Source organism: Argopecten irradians, chromosome 16, assembly GCF_041381155.1.
Source record: "Argopecten irradians isolate NY chromosome 16, Ai_NY, whole genome shotgun sequence".
Taxonomy (NCBI): domain Eukaryota; kingdom Metazoa; phylum Mollusca; class Bivalvia; order Pectinida; family Pectinidae; genus Argopecten; species Argopecten irradians.
This window is the reverse complement of record NC_091149.1, coordinates 7,448,089-7,466,162: the sequence shown is the minus strand read 5'-3', so window position 1 is coordinate 7,466,162 and position 18,074 is coordinate 7,448,089. Positions and strand designations below refer to the sequence as shown.

The following is an 18,074-nucleotide window of genomic DNA, read 5'->3' as shown; positions in this document are numbered from 1 at the left end:
TCAACAATAACCTTCATACTGATTGTAGTTTCAAATCGACCTTGACACTTTACAGTTCTTAAAATGAACTTCGCACCACTGTCCTTGCACTCCATAGCAATATAGTTTGAGGACGACCTTGACCTTTGGGATGTTTTTCACTTGACCGTGACCTTCATAGCCACTCATACTGGTGTTTAATTTGATAAGGTAAATGAGGTAAAGAGGGGAGATAACTCCTTGGTTGGTAGTAATGAGTACCGTTATAATTAAGTTTAATTTGATAAGTTAAATGAGCTAAAGAGGGGAGATAAATATTTATTGGTAGTAATGAGTACCGTAATAATTAAGTTTAATTTGATAAGGTAAAGGAGGTAAAGAGGGGAGATAACTCCTTTGTTGGTGGTTTTGAGTACCGTAATAATTAAGTTTAATTTGATAAGGTAAAGGAGGTAAAGAGGGGAGATAACTCCTTGGTTGGTGGTATTGAGTACTGTTATAATTAAGTTTAATTTGATAAGGTAAAGGAGGTAAAGAGGGGAGATAACTCCTTTGTTGGTGGTAATGAGTACTGTTATAATTAAGTTTAATTTGATAAGGTAAAGGAGGTAAAGAGGGGAGATAACTCCTTGTTGGTGGTAATGAGTACCGTAATAATTAAGTTTAATTTGATAAGGTAAAAAGAGGTAAAGAGGGGAGATAACTCCTTTGTTGGTGGTTTTGAGTACCGTTATAATTAAGTTTAATTTGATAAGGTAAAGGAGGTAAAGTGGGGGAGATAACTCCTTGGTTGGTGGTAATGAGTACTGTTATAATTAAGTTTAATTTGATAAGGTAAAGGAGGTAAAGAGGGGAGATAACTCCTTTGTTGGTGGTAATGAGTACCGTAATAATTAAGTTTAATTTGATAAGGTAAAGGAGGTAAAGAGGGGAGATAACTCCTTTGTTGGTGGTAATGAGTACCGTTATAATTAAGTTTAATTTGATAAGGTAAAGGAGGTAAAGTGGGGAGATAACTCCTTGGTTGGTGGTAATGAGTACCATTATAATTAAGTTTAATTTGATAAGGTAAAGGAGGTAAAGTGGGGGAGATAACTCCTTGGTTGGTGGTAATGAGTACCGTAATAATTAAGTTTAATTTGATAAGGTAAAGGAGGTAAAGAGGGGAGATAACTCCTTTGTTGGTGGTTTTGAGTACCTTAATAATTAAGTTTAATTTGATAAGGTAAAGGAGGTAAAGAGGGGAGATAACTCCTTGGTTGGTGGTCTTGAGTACCAGTAATATTAAGTTTAAAGTTGATAAGTTAGAGGAGGTAAAGAGGGGAGATAACTCCTTTGTGTTAAGTAATACTGAAGGTAAAGGTTAACAAGTTAGAGCAAATAAAGACTAAAAGGGGAGATAACTTCTGTGGTTGTAGATCTAAAGGTTGTAAATAGAGTGGTAGAGGTAAAATAGAAAGTAAAGAAGGGAAAGGGAGATAACTCCATAGTAAAAAAAATTGTCTATTTATTCAAGTTCAGAGATGAAAATGATGGTTAAGGGAAAAAATGTACAAATAATGTATGAAGGGGAGGTAATTCATGAAGGATCAATCATAACTCACCACAGTTTAGGGTTGACAATGAAGGTTAAGGGAGGAAATGTACAAATAATGTATGAAGGGGAGGTAACTCCTAAAGGATCAATCCTAACTTACACCAGTTTAGGGTTGACAATGAAGGTTAAGGGGGAAAAGTACAAATATATGTATGAAGGGGAAGTAAACTCCTGAAGGATACCCTGTTTTAGGTTTGACAATGAAGGTCAAGGGAGTAAATGTACAAATAATGTATGAAGGGAGAGGTAACTCCTGAAGGATCAATCCTAACTTACCCCAATTTAGGGTTGACAATGAAGGTTAAGGGAGGAAATGTACAAATAATGTATGAAGGGGAGGTAACTCCTGAAGGATCAATCCTAACTTACCCCAGTTTAGGGTTGACAATGAAGGCTAAGGGAGGAAATTAATGTACAAATGATGTATGAAGGGGAGGTAACTCCTGAAGGATCAATCCTAACTTACCCCAGTTTAGGGTTGACAATGAAGGTTAAGGAGGGAAATGTACAAATAATGTATGAAGGGGAGGTAACTCCTGAAGGATCAATCCTAACTTACACCAGTTTAGGGTTGACAATGAAGGTTAAGGGGGGGAAATGTACAAATAATGTATGAAGGGGAAGTAACTCCTGAAGGATACCCTGTTTAGGTTTGACAATGAAGGTCAAGGGAGTAAATGTACAAATAATGTATGAAGGGGAGGTAACTCCTGAAGGATCAATCCTAACTTACCCCAATTTAGGGTTGACAATGAAGGTTAAGGGAGGAAATGTACAAATAATGTATGAAGGGGAGGTAACTCCTGAAGGATCAATCCTAACTTACCCCAGTTTAGGGTTGACAATGAAGGCTAAGGGAGGAAATTAATGTACAAATGATGTATGAAGGGGAGGTAACTCCTGAAGGATCAATCCTAACTTACCCCAGTTTAGGGTTGACAATGAAGGTTAAGGGAGGAAATGTACAAATAATGTATGAAGGGGAGGTAACTCCTGAAGGATCAATCCTAACTTACCCCAGTTTAGGTTGACAATTATAGCCAGAGGATGAACCAAGTAATCCCTCATCAAGTTCTTCTGGTATCGACCGTCGTCTAGGGCAACACAGACCGTCCGCCGACTCGAATCTGTCCAATAAATATTTCTGGAAGGAACATATCAAAACACTAATAATTTCAGACAGTCAAAAATTATATAAGATTAGAAAGAGTTCACTATCTGTCCTTTACGTAACACACACATTACAAACCTTGATGGAACTAAAACTTGGAGTTTAGTATAAGTTCTTTGAGTTTCAGAAATTTATGAATCGAGCAAAGCCAAAACACTTTAATAAATAGAAAGCATTAAACTGTTATTAGACAACTGTATTCATTATAACGCATTGTTAATATTTAATGTTTTGCTGATTTTTATTCCATGATAAAATGTTGATCAACAGAAAAACGTTTCAAAAACTCATCAATAGCTAATTCTTGTCTGTCATTCTGCATCTATTAATAAGTTTTTTCTTAATTTTAATTTGACTCTTGACCTACTTTGTTACCCAATCAATGGTGATCCCCTCCACCTGGGTCACATCTGCATTTAAATCCTGGGGACGCGGCGGGCCACCATTCTTTATATCGTCGGAAATTCCAGCTCTTTCAATCTTCATCAATGATAGATCAGAAAAGTAAAGAAGTCGACGATCCACATCAACGTCTAGTGCCCCCATGTGGCGCCCCCAACTTAACGTTCCGGAGTACGCCTTTTTGTCAGGGATGACCTGTCGTACCTCGTGACCACTGGTGAAGAAGATCAACAGTTGTCCACCTGAAGTGATAATAGTATCAGAGTTTGTGTACATTCTGCTACATTGTAATGAAATCTTGATTGTGAATCCAAATTCAGAATTAATTAAACAATCAAAATGTTTCAGCAAAACTTTTGAATGCATATACAACTTAATCAGAGGAGTGAGTTCTGTTTATAAAAAAGTTTAAGTGCTATCATCAAATTTATATTGAAACATAAACTCACACATTGCCCTTATTGAATCTATTAAATCCTTCATGAGTTTTTACACTTTCAGCATCCTCTTTGGTCAAATCTCTTTTAAGAGGAAACTTCCCATATTTTACTGAAAAAGACAACAATCTCAATATAGTCTTTAGGATGTTGTAATTAAATGGATACAATATTCACATTGTACCATGTTTCTTTGTTTGGAAATCTACACTACGACTTGCAATTCAGCTGATCTAATCTCCTCTCGCAAAGGGTAATCTTACCTCTCTCTTTTGGCCATTTTGTGGTTTTATCAAGTAAAATACAGTATACATGTGACAATGTATTACGATCTGATGACTCTATAGATTGACAACATTATTTTTGATATACATCTGTATTACATGTATTACCTAATCTGTGCAGCAGTACAAAAGAAAGTCTTAAAGTGGAGTCCACATTCAGGCTTTGAGGGGCCAGTTTTGATAGTTCCACCAACACCTCGTCCTGTTCCTCAGTTGGACAACACTCGTCTAAGACTACACATGCTACCCTATGAGTCATGTCTCTGTCACTACTCGGAGTTGATTTGGCTTCTTCCACCATACCTTCCCAGTCTTCCTCTGTGCTGCTTTTTTAATAATTTAAACCTGGTCTGATGATATGTGATATGTTTTTATTCTACCCCATTCCTATTATTCAGTCTATCAATATCAACAGTGTGTTACAGTGTACTAGTTAGCCCATCATCATTGTCCGTCCACTGATAATTCTTGCTGTCAGAAAGTTCAGAGGGATTTTTTCTCAGATTTCATGTGAAGATTTCCTAGTTGTACATATTGCTTTTTGGGATTGATCAGGCAACCATAATTAATATCATACCAGTGCCTTTCTTCCTATTCGGCTTTTGGCTGAAATTATCAAAATCCTGTGTTTAACCCCTGAAATCCTTGCCGATCGATATTCATAAAAAAACACAACATTTTATTTTAAGCTCTTTTATCAAGACAGGAATCAATGTTAGTTGTAGGTAAAAAGTTTAGTACAAAATGGCCTCTTGAGCATCTAGAAATTATACCAAAATTATATTTTCTATCCACAATTTTTCTTTCATATTTCATACCAATAACAAAACTTAAAATCCAATATCTATGCAGAAATTCATATCAGCATTTCACATGGTAATTTTAATTCGGCCCTTTGAATTTACCAAACTCCAGCGTTTTCTGCCTTAAAGATGCTCCACTGCCGACAAAGCATAAATGATATTCATCAGTTGAACAATAATTGGTGTTTGATCATGTATATATATATGTCTAATTTACACAAACAAATAATATAAAATAATTTAGTTCGCCTTTGGTGCATGCGCAATCAGTACTTCCTTCCTTATAGGATATAGTGACACAGATTTTTTTTTGGACGCAATTAATTATTTTTCATATTTTTAACTTGAAGTAAAATTAGAAGCTCAAACTGTTCAATGGTGGTAATGGTGTAAAGTAAGTAACTTTTGCAACTGAAGAAAAACACTAAATCGTCTGCTCCTGTTTTTTATAGTGAAAAAATATCATTTGTCAGCGGTGGAGCATCTTAAAGATACTAACTCTCAAAAACGTTTCTGGATATTGTATAATTAATATCATACCAGTACCTTTCTTCCCATTCGGCCTCATGAAATTATCAAAATCCTGTGTTTAACCCCTGAAATCCTTGTCCATATTCATAACAAATTATTCATTATAACAAATTATAACAAATTATTCATAGACAATTCTTCTTCGCTGATGTCAGAAAACTCATCATTTCTAACATAACTGGCTGTTTTTTAACAATATTTTCCTTGTTTTCCAGTGATAAAATGTCTTGTACCACTTTATCGGTATCATAGTCTGAGTGTTGTTTCGCAGAGTAATTACTCTGAGTAAGAAAAATACTTTCATCCTCACTTGATGAAGACATGTTAATTCTCAAAAGATAGGTTTGGAGTGGACTATCATACAGATATACTCTGAGCCTTCAGTATGTCTCCTGTGCTATTTAGCACATTTTGCATGTGCATGACATGACCTAATATGCATAACAAAAACTCTCGATTCCTTAGCTCGATCAGAGCCTAACTCGATTTGCCCTCTTCTACTTCAAGCATATAACTTCCGTTCACTCGATTGTAGCTCTTCTACCTCTGGAAGCTCTTCCGTCTATAGGCTGGAAGATCTTCTGAGAAGACTTCTCTTCTTAGAAGAGCGCAAATCGAGTTGAGCTCTGGTCTGACAGTCATATACAGGTAAAAATGGGGCACAATTGGGTGTATTTTAAACAAAAACTCTCCATTCCTTAGCTCGATCAGGTCTGACAGTCATATACAGGTAAAAATGGGGCACAATTGGGGTGTATTTTAAACAAAAACTCTCCATTCCTTCACTCAGATCTGACAGTCATATACAGGTAAAAATGGGGCACAATTGGGGTGTATTTTAAACAAAAACTCTCCATTCCTTAACTCAGATCTGACAGTCATATACAGGTAAAAATGTGGCACAATTGGGGTGTATTTTAGGCGGGTGAATATCCTTGTAAGTGTCCATTCCTTAAAATGATTGGGTCTCGGACCCTTCAGGGCCTCGGCTCCATTCTTTTTAAGGAATGGACACTTACTCGGACATTCTCCCTTACAGATGATCCACCCCTGACAAATAACATTTTCTCGCTATCAAAAAAGGAGCAGACAAATTAATATTTTTCTTCAGTATATAACAAAAGTTACTTACTTCACACCATTACCACCATGGAAAAGTTTGAGCTTCTTATTTTACTTCAAGACAAAAATATTAAACAAGAGATCCCAGAGGATGATCTATATCTGATAAAGAAAAGATGGATCTTTTCTCTACTTTTTAAACTTTTTCAAACATACTACATCTAAAATTTGAGACAGATCGCTTCAGTACCTTTTGAGAAATAGCGGTAACAAACTTCAACTATCAAAATCCAAGATGACTCTTTGGCGGCCATCTTGTTGTTCAATCGGTCCCAAATCACAATATGCACAGCTAGGGCCCTAGGTGAACCTACATGTGAAATTTGAGAAAGATCCATTCAATACTTTCTGAGAAATAGCGATAAAAAACTTTGAATATCAAAATCCAAGATGGCTGCCTGGCAGCAATCTTGTTGACCGATCCGTCCCAAATCTCAATATGCACAACAAGGGCCCTAGGGGAACATACATATAAATTTTGAGACAGATCCCTTCAATACTTTCTGAGAAATAGCGTTAACAAACTTTGAATAACAAAATCCAAGATGGCTGCCTGGCGGCCATCTTGTTGACCGATCGGTTCCAAAATGCAATATGCACAACAAGGTCCCTAGGGGAACCTACCTATGAAATTTGAGACAGATCCCTTCAATACTATCTGAGAAATAGCGATTACAAACTTTAACTATCAAAATCCAAGATGGCGGCCTGGCGGCCATCTTGTTCACCGATTGGTCCAAAAATGCAATATGCACAACTAGGGCCCTAGGGGAAATTTCATATTAAATTTTAGAAAGATGCCCTAGGCACTTTTTGAGAAATATCGATAACAAACTTCAACTGCCAAAATCAAAGATGGCTGCCTGGCGGCCATCTTGTTTTTCCGATCAGCCTCAAAATCTGTATGGCACAACTAGGGACCAAGGGTACCCTCCATGTGAAGTTTGAACAAAATCCCTTCAGTGTTTCTCAAGAAATATCGATAACAAACTTCAACTGCCAAAATCAAAGATGGCTGTCTGGCGGCCATCTTGTTTTTTCGATCAGCCACAAAATCTGTATGGCACAAATATGGACCAAGGGGACCCTCCATGTGAAGTTTGAACAAAATCCCTGCAGTAGTTTTTAAGAAATAGTGATAACAAGCATTGTTTACGGACGGACGACGGACCACGGATGCAGGGTGATTTGAATAGCCCACCATCATCACCCACCATCTGATGATGGTGGGCTAAAAATAGTAAATTGCATTCCAAAAAAAAAAAAATAAACACCAATTATTGTTCAATTAGTGAGTATATTGTATCGTTTATGCTCTGTCGGCGGTGGAGCATCTTTAAGGCAAGTTTCCAATATATTTCATGACTTTGATCTTAAAAGTACATAAAGGTCATTCACTTGAACAAACTTGGTAGCCCTTCATCCTAGTATGCTACAGGCCCAATATCAGTACTCCACACCTAAGATTTTAGACTATTTGACCCCTGTGACCTTGAATGAAAGTAATTCATTTGAACAAATTCTGTAGCCCTTCATTCAAGCACGCACTGCAAGTCCAATATCAGGTCTCTTTATGCCTTTTAGTTATTCACAAGTCGTTTAAAGATTTTAGCCTTTTTCACCCCTGTGGCCTTGAATGAAGGTCAAGATCATTCATTTGAAAAACTGAATAGTTCTTCGGCCAAATATCAGAACCCTGTGCCTTTTGGTAAGTTGTTGGAATGAAAAGTTTACAAACAGTGAACGGCACACAATGACGGACTAAGCATGATGACTATAAAGTCTCCCGACCCTTCCTTGAACAAACTTAATATTTACTGAGAATATGTATGCACTTCCGATATATCTTTAGGAGAAATATAAAGTTTGTTTAAGGATTCGATGTATGGTTCCTTAGAAAAATCTTAGCAAAAAAATGGCCAAAATAAATTGGGTGTTTGAATTTTGGGCCTCAACATTTTGGCAGGACCCTCATTTTTTTCCTTTAGGAAGACCAGTAGTCTCCATTTCCAATAAAGTTAATTAGTGTCTAAGCCTGAATTGGCCATTTCAAATCAATGGACCCAATGGCTTTCAAAACAAATTGTGGACGGACAGATCAAGTATCACTGATTCGGGGGCGTAAATAAGGTTTTTTTATAATACAGAAAATATACAAAGTCTATTTTTCATTTAATTTTATTATAAAAACCTAAATTAGAAGATGTTTATATAAAATGTGGCACACATGAGTCTCTTTGGTAATATATAGTTTCCATGGCAACGGTTGTCATGGTCACGTGCTGTCACCGTTGAAATTTACGTCATCAAATGTTGGGTTATCATGACTGCCGTCGCCTCCTGATTTCGTGGTGACTGGTGATGGAGGCGGACTGGATTTCTCTCCCTTGTCCTCTTTAAAGTACATAGGGTTACTGAAGGTCGTGAAGGCCACACCTCCCTCGGGACTCCCAGGGATTCCCGGACTGTATGGCTGAGTCGTATCCTAGCAACCAGAAACAAAGTAACCAATCAAAAAAAAAAAAAAAAAAAAAAAACATTAAAAAAAAAAAAAAAGAAAGTTAACAACTGATAATTTGAAACAGGGGAAAAAACAATATTGGGGAATATATTCGACCCAATAAGTGCCCAGGGCATGCCTATCAAAGGAAATAAAGGGGGCGCCTAATAGCTAGGACTAAATATTGACTACTCTTTTACAAAATCATAACTAAACTGTTGGTTGTTATATTTCCTGCATCATTAACTTTGAGGTACGGTAAGGGAAACTGAGGCTTCAAACCTTGGAAATTATAGGGACACTCCTGGGGCACTTACTGGGTCAAATACGGGGAGAGGGGCGATTATAGGGACAGGGGCACTTACTGGGTCAAATATGGGGAGAGGGGCGATTATAGGGATAGGGGCACTTACTGGGTCAAATACAGGGAGAGGGGTGATTATAGGGACAGGGGCACTTACTGGGTCAAATATGGGGAGATCGAGGGGCGATTATAGGGACAGGGGCACTTACTGGGTCAAATATGGGGAGATCGAGGGGCGATTATAGGGACAGGGGCACTTACTGGGTCAAATATGGGGAGATCGAGGGGCCATTATAGGGACAGGGGCACTAACTGGGTCAAATACGGGGAGAGGGGTGATTATAGGGACAGGGGCACTTACTGGGTCAAGTACAGGGAGAGGGGCGATAATAGGGACAGGGACATTTACTGGGTCAAGTACAGGGAGAGGGGCGATAATAGGGACAGGGACATTTACAAGGTCAAATACGGGTAGGTGGGCGATGATAGGGACAGGGGCACTTACTGGGTCAAATACAGGGAGAGGGGCGATTTTAGGGACAGGAGTACTTACTGGGTCAAATACAGGGAGAGGGGCGATTATAGGGACAGGGGAACTTACTGGGTCAAATACGGGGAGAGGGGCTATTATAGGGACAGGGGAACTTATCTATATTGAGCAATTTAATTTGGAAAAAAAAATCACAAAATATTCTTGTTATGAACAACTACAAATTAATGTACATGTAATATATTCGTAGGAACTTTATTCAAGGCATGAAGCTGGCGTTTTTTGTGGATATATAGAAATATTAGTGGTTAGTCAAGCAACATTCTCCTTGTTAATAATTATCAATTTGAAAAAGTAAATAACAAAAATGTTCTTATTGTAAAATTAAACAACTACTGCATAACATAAAATATGCTTGGGTATTTTAATTCTTTCTGGCCTGGAATTTTCATTTTTCGTCCGTATAGAAATATTTGTGGGTATTTTAATTCTTTCTTGAGACATGAACAAAAACAACAAAGTTTAACATATCTGTTAAAACAAGAGGCCCAGAGGGCCTGTATCGCTCACCTGGTTTTTTGTTAGTAATTATCACAAGACTCTGACAATTAGAAAAATAAGCAAAATTGACTCCCAAAGTTTAATTTTGAATCACAACCATACAATGATGCTATTGATACCATACAAATATGCTATCCAATACATAGGTTCAGAGACAAAGTAATTTATATGAAAGTAGTAGCCTAATTGACTTTTTTGACCTCGCATCTATTGCCGTCTAAGGCCCCGGGGTCAGCCCTATCATTTGTACAATTTCAAATCCCAACCCTATAAGGATACTACAATTGCATTATAAGTGCTCTTCCATTCTTAGTTGCAGAGAAGAAGTCGTTTATATGGAAATAGCTAAATTAACCCCTTTTGACCCCACCCTTCAGGCCCCTGGGGGGGTCAGCCCCATCATTTGCAAAATTTTGAATCCCCACTCTATAAGGATGTTACCATTGCATTATGAGCGTAATCCCATGTTAAGTTGCAGAATAAAAGTCATTTATATGGATATTGACCACTTTTGACCCCGCCCCTCAGGCCCCCTGGGTCAGCCCTATCATTTGCACAATTTGGAATCCCCACCCTATGCTTAGTTGCAGAGAAGAAGTCATTTATATGGAAAAAGCCAAATTGACCTCTTTTGACCCCGCCCCTCAAGCCCCCGGGGGGGGTCAGCCCTATCATTTGCACAATTGCCCAACCCTATAAGGATGCTACCATTGCATTATGGGTGCTATACCATGCTTAGTTGCAGAGAAGAAGTCGTTAATTTAGATGGAAATAGCCAAATTGACCCCTTTTGACCCCGCCCCTCAGGCCCCCATGAGGTCAGCCCCATCATTTGTACAATTTTGAATCCCCACCCTATAAGGATGATACCATTGCATTATGGGTGCTATCCCAAGCTTGGTTTCAGAGAAGAAGTCGTTTATATTGCCCAACCCTATAAGGATGCTACCATTGCATTATGGGTGCTATACCATGCTTAGTTTCAGAGAAGAAGTCGTTAATTTAGATGGAAATAGCCAAATTGATCCCTTTTGACCCCGCCCCTCAGGCCCCCATGAGGTCAGCCCCATCATTTGTACAATTTTGAATCCCCACCCTATAAGGATGATACCATTGCATTATGGGTGCTATCCCAAGCTTGGTTTCAGAGAAGAAGTCGTTTATATGGAAATAGCCAAATTGACCCCTTTTGACCCCGCCCCTCAGGCCCCCCGGGGGTCAGCCCCATCATTTGTACAATTTTGAATCCCCACCCTATAACAACTACCATTGCATTATGAGTGCTATCTCTTGCATAGTTTCAGAGAAGAAGTCGTTTTTATGGAAATAGCCAAATTGACCCCATTTGACCCCGCCCCTCAGGCCCCCGGGGGTTCAGCCCCATCATTTGTACAATTTTCAGTTAGTAGCCCATAAGGATACTACCAGTCAAATTTTGTTGATATTCCACCAGCAGTTATGGAGAAGAAGTCAATTGTTGACGGACGCCAGACGCCGAACGCCGGACGCTGCGGTATCCCATAAGCTCACCTCGGTCCTTCAGACCAGGTGAGCTAAAAATGGCAATGTGTGAATGATATGGGACTATTTCATGTGTGACATGATACCTGATAATGTTTATGCAGGACTAGTATCTCAAGTGATAATGGTACGTAACTCTTCACTTTTTAATATTATTCCAATATTCCCACACAGACGTTATCAGGTATTGTATGGTACTTGATGGATATCATCTTTTAATGTCATTCCCACACAGACGTTATCAGGTATTGTATGGTACTTGATGGATATCATCTTTTAATGTCATTCCCACACAGACGTTATCAGGTATTGTATGGTACTTGATGGATATCATCTTTTAATGTCATTCCCACACAAACCTTATCAGGTATTGTATGGTACTTGATGGATATCATCTTTTAATGTCATTCCCACACAAACGTTATCAGGTATTGTATGGTACTTGATGGATATCATCTTTTAATGTTATTCCCACACAGACGTTATCAGGTATTGTATGGTACTTGATGGATATCATCTTTTAATGTCATTCCCACACAGACGTTATCAGATATTGTATGGTACTTGATGGATATCATCTTTTAATGTCATTCCCACAGACCTTATCAGGTATCGTATAGTACTACTTGATGTATATCATCTTTTAATGTCATTCCCACACAGACCTTATCAGGTATCGTATGTATGATACTTGATGGATATCATCTTTTAATGTCATTCCTACACAGACGTTATCAGGTATTGTATGGTACTTGATGGATATCATCTTTTAATGTCATTCCCACACAGACGTTATCAGGTATTGTATGGTACTTGATGTATATCATCTTTTAATGTCATTCCCACACAGACGTTATCAGGTATTGTATGGTACTTGATGTGTATCATCTTTTAATGTCATTCCCACACAGACGTTATCAGGTATCATATGGTACTTGATGTATATCATCTTTTAATGTCATTCCCACACAAACCTTATCAGGTATTGTATGGTACTTGATGTGTATCATCTTTTAATGTCATTCCCACACAGACGTTATCAGGTATTGTATGGTACTTGATGGATATCATCTTTTAATGTCATTCCCACACAGACCTTATCAGGTATCGTATGGTACTTGATGTATATCACCTTTTAATGTCATTCCCACATAGACGTTATCAGGTATTGTATGGTACTTGATGTATATCACCTTTTAATGTCATTCCCACAGACCTTATCAGGTATTGTATGGTACTTGATGGATATCATCTTTTAATGTCATTCCCACACAAACCTTATCAGGATTTGTATGGTACTTGATGAATATCATCTTTTAATGTCATTCCCACACAGACGTTATCAGGTATTGTATGGTACTTGATGGATATCATCTTTTAATGTCATTCCCACACAGACGTTATCAGGTATCGTATGGTACTTGATGTATATCATCTTTTAATGTCATTCCCACACAAACGTTATCAGGTATTGTATGGTACTTGATGGATATCATCTTTTAATGTCATTCCCACACAGACGTTATCAGGTATCGTATGGTACTTGATGGATATCATCTTTTAATGTCATTCCCACACAAACCTTATCAGGTATTGTATGGTACTTGATGGATATCATCTTTTAATGTCATTCCCACACAGACCTTATCAGGTATTGTATGGTACTTGATGGATATCATCTTTTAATGTCATTCCCACACAGACGTTATCAGGTATCGTATGGTACTTGATGGATATCATCTTTTAATGTCATTCCCACACAAACCTTATCAGGTATCGTATGGTACTTGATGGATATCATCTTTTAATGTCATTCCCACACAGACGTTATCAGGTATTGTATGGTACTTGATGGATATCATCTTTTAATGTCATTCCCACACAGACGTTATCAGGTATTGTATGGTACTTGATGGATATCATCTTTTAATGTCATTCCCACACAGACGTTATCAGGTATCGTATGGTACTTGATGGATATCATCTTTTAATGTCATTCCCACACATACGTTATCTGGTATCATATGGTACTTGATGGATATCATCTTTTAATGTCATTCCCACACAGACGTTATTAGGTATTGTATGGTACTTGATGGATATCATCTTTTAATGTCATTCCCACACAGACGTTATCAGGTATCGTATGGTACTTGATGGATATCATCTTTTAATGTCATTCCCACACAGACGTTATCAGGTATTGTATGGTACTTGATGGATATCATCTTTTAATGTCATTCCCACACAGACGTTATCAGGTATTGTATGGTACTTGATGGATATCATCTTTTAATGTCATTCCCACACAAACCTTATCAGGTATCGTATGGTACTTGATGGATATCATCTTTTAATGTCATTCCCACACAGATGTTATCAGGTATTGTATGGTACTTGATGTATATCACCTTTTAATGTCATTCCCACAGACCTTATCAGGTATTGTATGGTACTTGATGGATATCATCTTTTAATGTCATTCCCACACAAACCTTATCAGGTATTGTATGGTACTTGATGGATATCATCTTTTAATGTCATTCCCACACAGACGTTATCAGGTATTGTATGGTACTTGATGGATATCATCTTTTAATGTCATTCCCACACAAACGTTATCAGGTATCATATGGTACTTGATGGATATCATCTTTTAATGTCATTCCCACACAGACGTTATCAGGTATCGTATGGTACTTGATGGATATCATCTTTTAATGTCATTCCCACACAAACGTTATCAGGTATCGTATGGTACTTGATGGATATCATCTTTTAATGTCATTCCCACACAGACGTTATCAGGTATCGTATGGTACTTGATGGATATCATCTTTTAATGTCATTCCCACACAAACGTTATCAGGTATTGTATGGTACTTGATGGATATCATCTTTTAATGTCATTCCCACACAGACGTTATCAGGTATTGTATGGTACTTGATGGATATCATCTTTTAATGTCATTCCCACACAGACCTTATCAGGTATTGTATGGTACTTGATGAATATCATCTTTTAATGTCATTCCCACACAGACCTTATCAGGTATTGTATGGTACTTGATGGATATCATCTTTTTAATGTCATTCCCACACAGACCTTATCAGGTATTGTATGGTACTTGATGGATATCATCTTTTAATGTCATTCCCACACAGACCTTATCAGGTATTGTATGGTCTTGATGGATATCATCTTTTAATGTCATTCCCACACAGACCTTATCAGGTATTGTATGGTACTTGATGAATATCATCTTTTAATGTCATTCCAACACAGACCTTATCAGGTATTGTATGGTACTTGATGGATATCATCTTTTAATGTCATTCCCACACAAACCTTATCAGGTATTGTATGGTACTTGATGTGTATCATCTTTTAATGTCATTCCCACACAGACGTTATCAGGTATCATATGGTACTTGATGAATATCATCTTTTAATGTCATTCCTACACAGACGTTATCAGGTATCGTATGGTACTTGATGTATATCATCTTTTAATGTCATTCCCACACAGATGTTATCAGGTATTGTATGGTACTTGATGGATATCATCTTTTAATGTCATTCCCACACAGACGTTATCAGGTATTGTATGGTACTTGATGTATATCACCTTTTAATGTCATTCCCACACAGACGTTATCAGGTATTGTATGGTACTTGATGTATATCACCTTTTAATGTCATTCCCATACAAACCTTATCAGGTATCATATGGTACTTGATGGATATCATCTTTTAATGTCATTCCTGCACAGACGTTATCAGGTATCGTATGGTACTTGATGGATATCATCTTTTAATGTCATTCCCACACAGACGTTATCAGGTATTGTATGGTACTTGATGGATATCATCTTTTAATGTCATTCCCACACAGACGTTATCAGGTATCATATGGTACTTGATGGATATCATCTTTTAATGTTATTCCTGCAAGATGCTATCAGGTATTGTATGGTACTTGATGGATATCATCTTTTAATGTCATTCCCACAGACGTTATCAGGTATCGTATGGTACTTGAATTAGTCCCATTCTCCTTGTAACTAAATATCAATTTGAAAAAGTAAATAACAAAAATGTTCTTATTGTAAAATTAAAAAAACTAGGACATAGTCATTCAGATCCCCCGCCAATGGAGATATCAAAGCTGAAGTAAGTTTGATTGTGGAGACTTATGTGTATGAAAAAAAAACAGGAAAAAGTGCAAAAAATGAAAACCTAAAAATAGCAAAAGGTACTACTAGACCATAAAATGAATGTGTCTATGAAGTGGAAATATCTCTGCTGGTTTTAGAGTTATGCTCCGGAAATGAACCTGCTACAAAAATATGATATTTTCAGCAATGTTTCTATGGTTACAGAAAAAAGCACAAAAAGTAAAAACCTAAAAATAGCAAAAGGCACTACTAGACCATAAGAACAATGTGTCTATGAAGTTTCATGGAAATATCTCTGCTGGTTTTAGAGTTGTGCTCCGGAAACGACTCTTACACAAAAATCTGCCATTTTCAGCAATGTTTCCATGGTTACAGAAAAAAGTACAAAAAGTGAAAACCTTAAAATAGCAAAAGGCACTACTAGACCATAAGACTAATGTGCCTATGGAGTTCCGTGCATATATCTCAACCGGTTTTCCAGTTATGCTGCGGAAACGAACCTGGTACAAAAATATGATATTTTCAGCAATGTTTCCATGGTTACGGAAAAAGTGCAAAAAATGAAAACCTAAAAATAGCAAAAGGCACTACTACACCATAAGAACAATGTGTCTATGAAGTTTCGTGGAAATATCTCTGCTGGTTTTAGAGTTATGCTCCGGAAACGAACCTGGTACAAAAATATGATATTTTCAGCAATGTTTCCATGGTTACGGAAAAAATGCAAAAAATGAAAACCTAAAAATAGCAAAAGGCACTACTAGACCATAAGACCAATGTGTGTATGAAGTTTCGTGGAAATATCTCTACTGGTTTTAGAGTTATGCTCTGGAAACCATTCGTATGGACGGGACGGACAGACGGACGGTATGACGGACGGACCAAGGACCACGGACGAAAGGCGATTTGAATAGCCCACCATCTGATGATGGTGGGCTAAAAATGAAATGGTACCCAGCATGGCATATTATAGATCTGAATTCTATATAGTCATAAGGGAAAGGGTGATACATTAATGTAATTGTAATGTGTATAATGACAGCAGCTAGGTTCCCTTGGAATAGAACCAAGTACCCTCATGGATAAAACCACCAGAACCTCTAATAGTATCATTATACACTTATAGGAAACAATTTGCTTATATACACAGATAAAGGTTGTTATTTTCTTGACTCTGTCATAATTGGTAACGTTCCGAACATGCCGTACTGGTAACTGTCAAAAGTAAACAAAACACATAGAGCGATATAAATAATGTATATATTGCACATATTTAAATTTTCTGAGTAAAGGCCTTCACATAGGTAGTTGGAATATTAGACATTTGTTACCAAAAATTGATGAAACAACTTTTCTTTTACAACAGAATCACTCTATTCATGTGCTTGGTTTATGTGAAACTTCCCTATCAGATATTGTCAATGACACCTTAATAAACATTGAAGGATTTAATATGGAGAGACGAGATAGAACAAACCGAGTAGGTGGAGGTATTGTGACTTACATTAAAGAAAGCATACCATATACCAGAAGAAGTGATCTAGAAGAAGAAGCTATAGAATGTATTTGGCTACAAATTAATCCTAGCCATAGTAAAAGTATTCTGATTTGCCACCTTTATAGACCTCCTAGCAGTAATGTGTCCTGGATTGATAAATTTGATCATATGATGGATAAAGCAACAAGTGAAGATCTTGAAGTACTTATCATGGGAGATTTTAATATTGACCTACTAAATACAGCCAATACTCCAAATATAAAATGGGAAAATGTGATATCAGAACACAACCTTACTCAACTTGTGAACCAACCAACTCGAGTCACTGAAAATACTAGTACTCTGATCGATCATATATACTGCAGTAATCCTGATATTACTACAGATGTCATAGTGCCTAGCATAGCAATAAGTGACCATTATCCAGTGTGTATCACAGTAAAAAACAAATGTCTAAACAAGCATCTTCATCACACAAAATAATATCATACAGGTGTTTTAAAGAATTCAATGAACATAATTTCTTATCAGACCTATCATCATCAACAATCAATGAAATTTTCCTAATAGAAGACCCAAATGAGGCTTTATCTCACCTAACCTCTTCAATTTTAGATACATTAAACAAGCAAGCACCAATCAAATCTAAAAGAGTGAAAATACCCAAACAGCCTAGCTGGTATAATACCGAGATA

At 37.2% G+C, this 18,074-nt stretch overlaps 3 protein-coding genes across 7 annotated transcripts in view; 1 reads left to right on the top strand and 2 right to left on the bottom strand.

The window, feature by feature from the left end:
• Positions 1–4,174, bottom strand: part of LOC138311157 (pro-epidermal growth factor-like) — a 48,599-nt gene extending 44,425 nt beyond the window's left edge. For all 3 annotated transcript variants that reach the window (XM_069252623.1, XM_069252622.1, XM_069252624.1), the window contains exon 1: positions 3,979–4,174. In XM_069252623.1, coding sequence (XP_069108724.1) covers positions 3,979–4,171 — 193 coding nt within the window. In that variant the 5' untranslated portion in view covers positions 4,172–4,174. The remainder of the gene's footprint in view (positions 1–3,978) is intronic.
• The window catches only part of LOC138311140 (low-density lipoprotein receptor-related protein 2-like), a 374,749-nt gene that overhangs the window by 288,605 nt on the left and 68,070 nt on the right, over positions 1–18,074 (top strand). The window lies entirely within an intron of this gene.
• The window catches only part of LOC138311161 (uncharacterized), a 48,926-nt gene continuing 39,340 nt past the window's right edge, over positions 8,489–18,074 (bottom strand). For all 3 annotated transcript variants that reach the window (XM_069252627.1, XM_069252628.1, XM_069252629.1), the window contains one exon: positions 8,489–8,811. In XM_069252627.1, the coding sequence (XP_069108728.1) occupies positions 8,602–8,811 (210 nt within the window). In that variant the 3' untranslated portion in view covers positions 8,489–8,601. The remainder of the gene's footprint in view (positions 8,812–18,074) is intronic.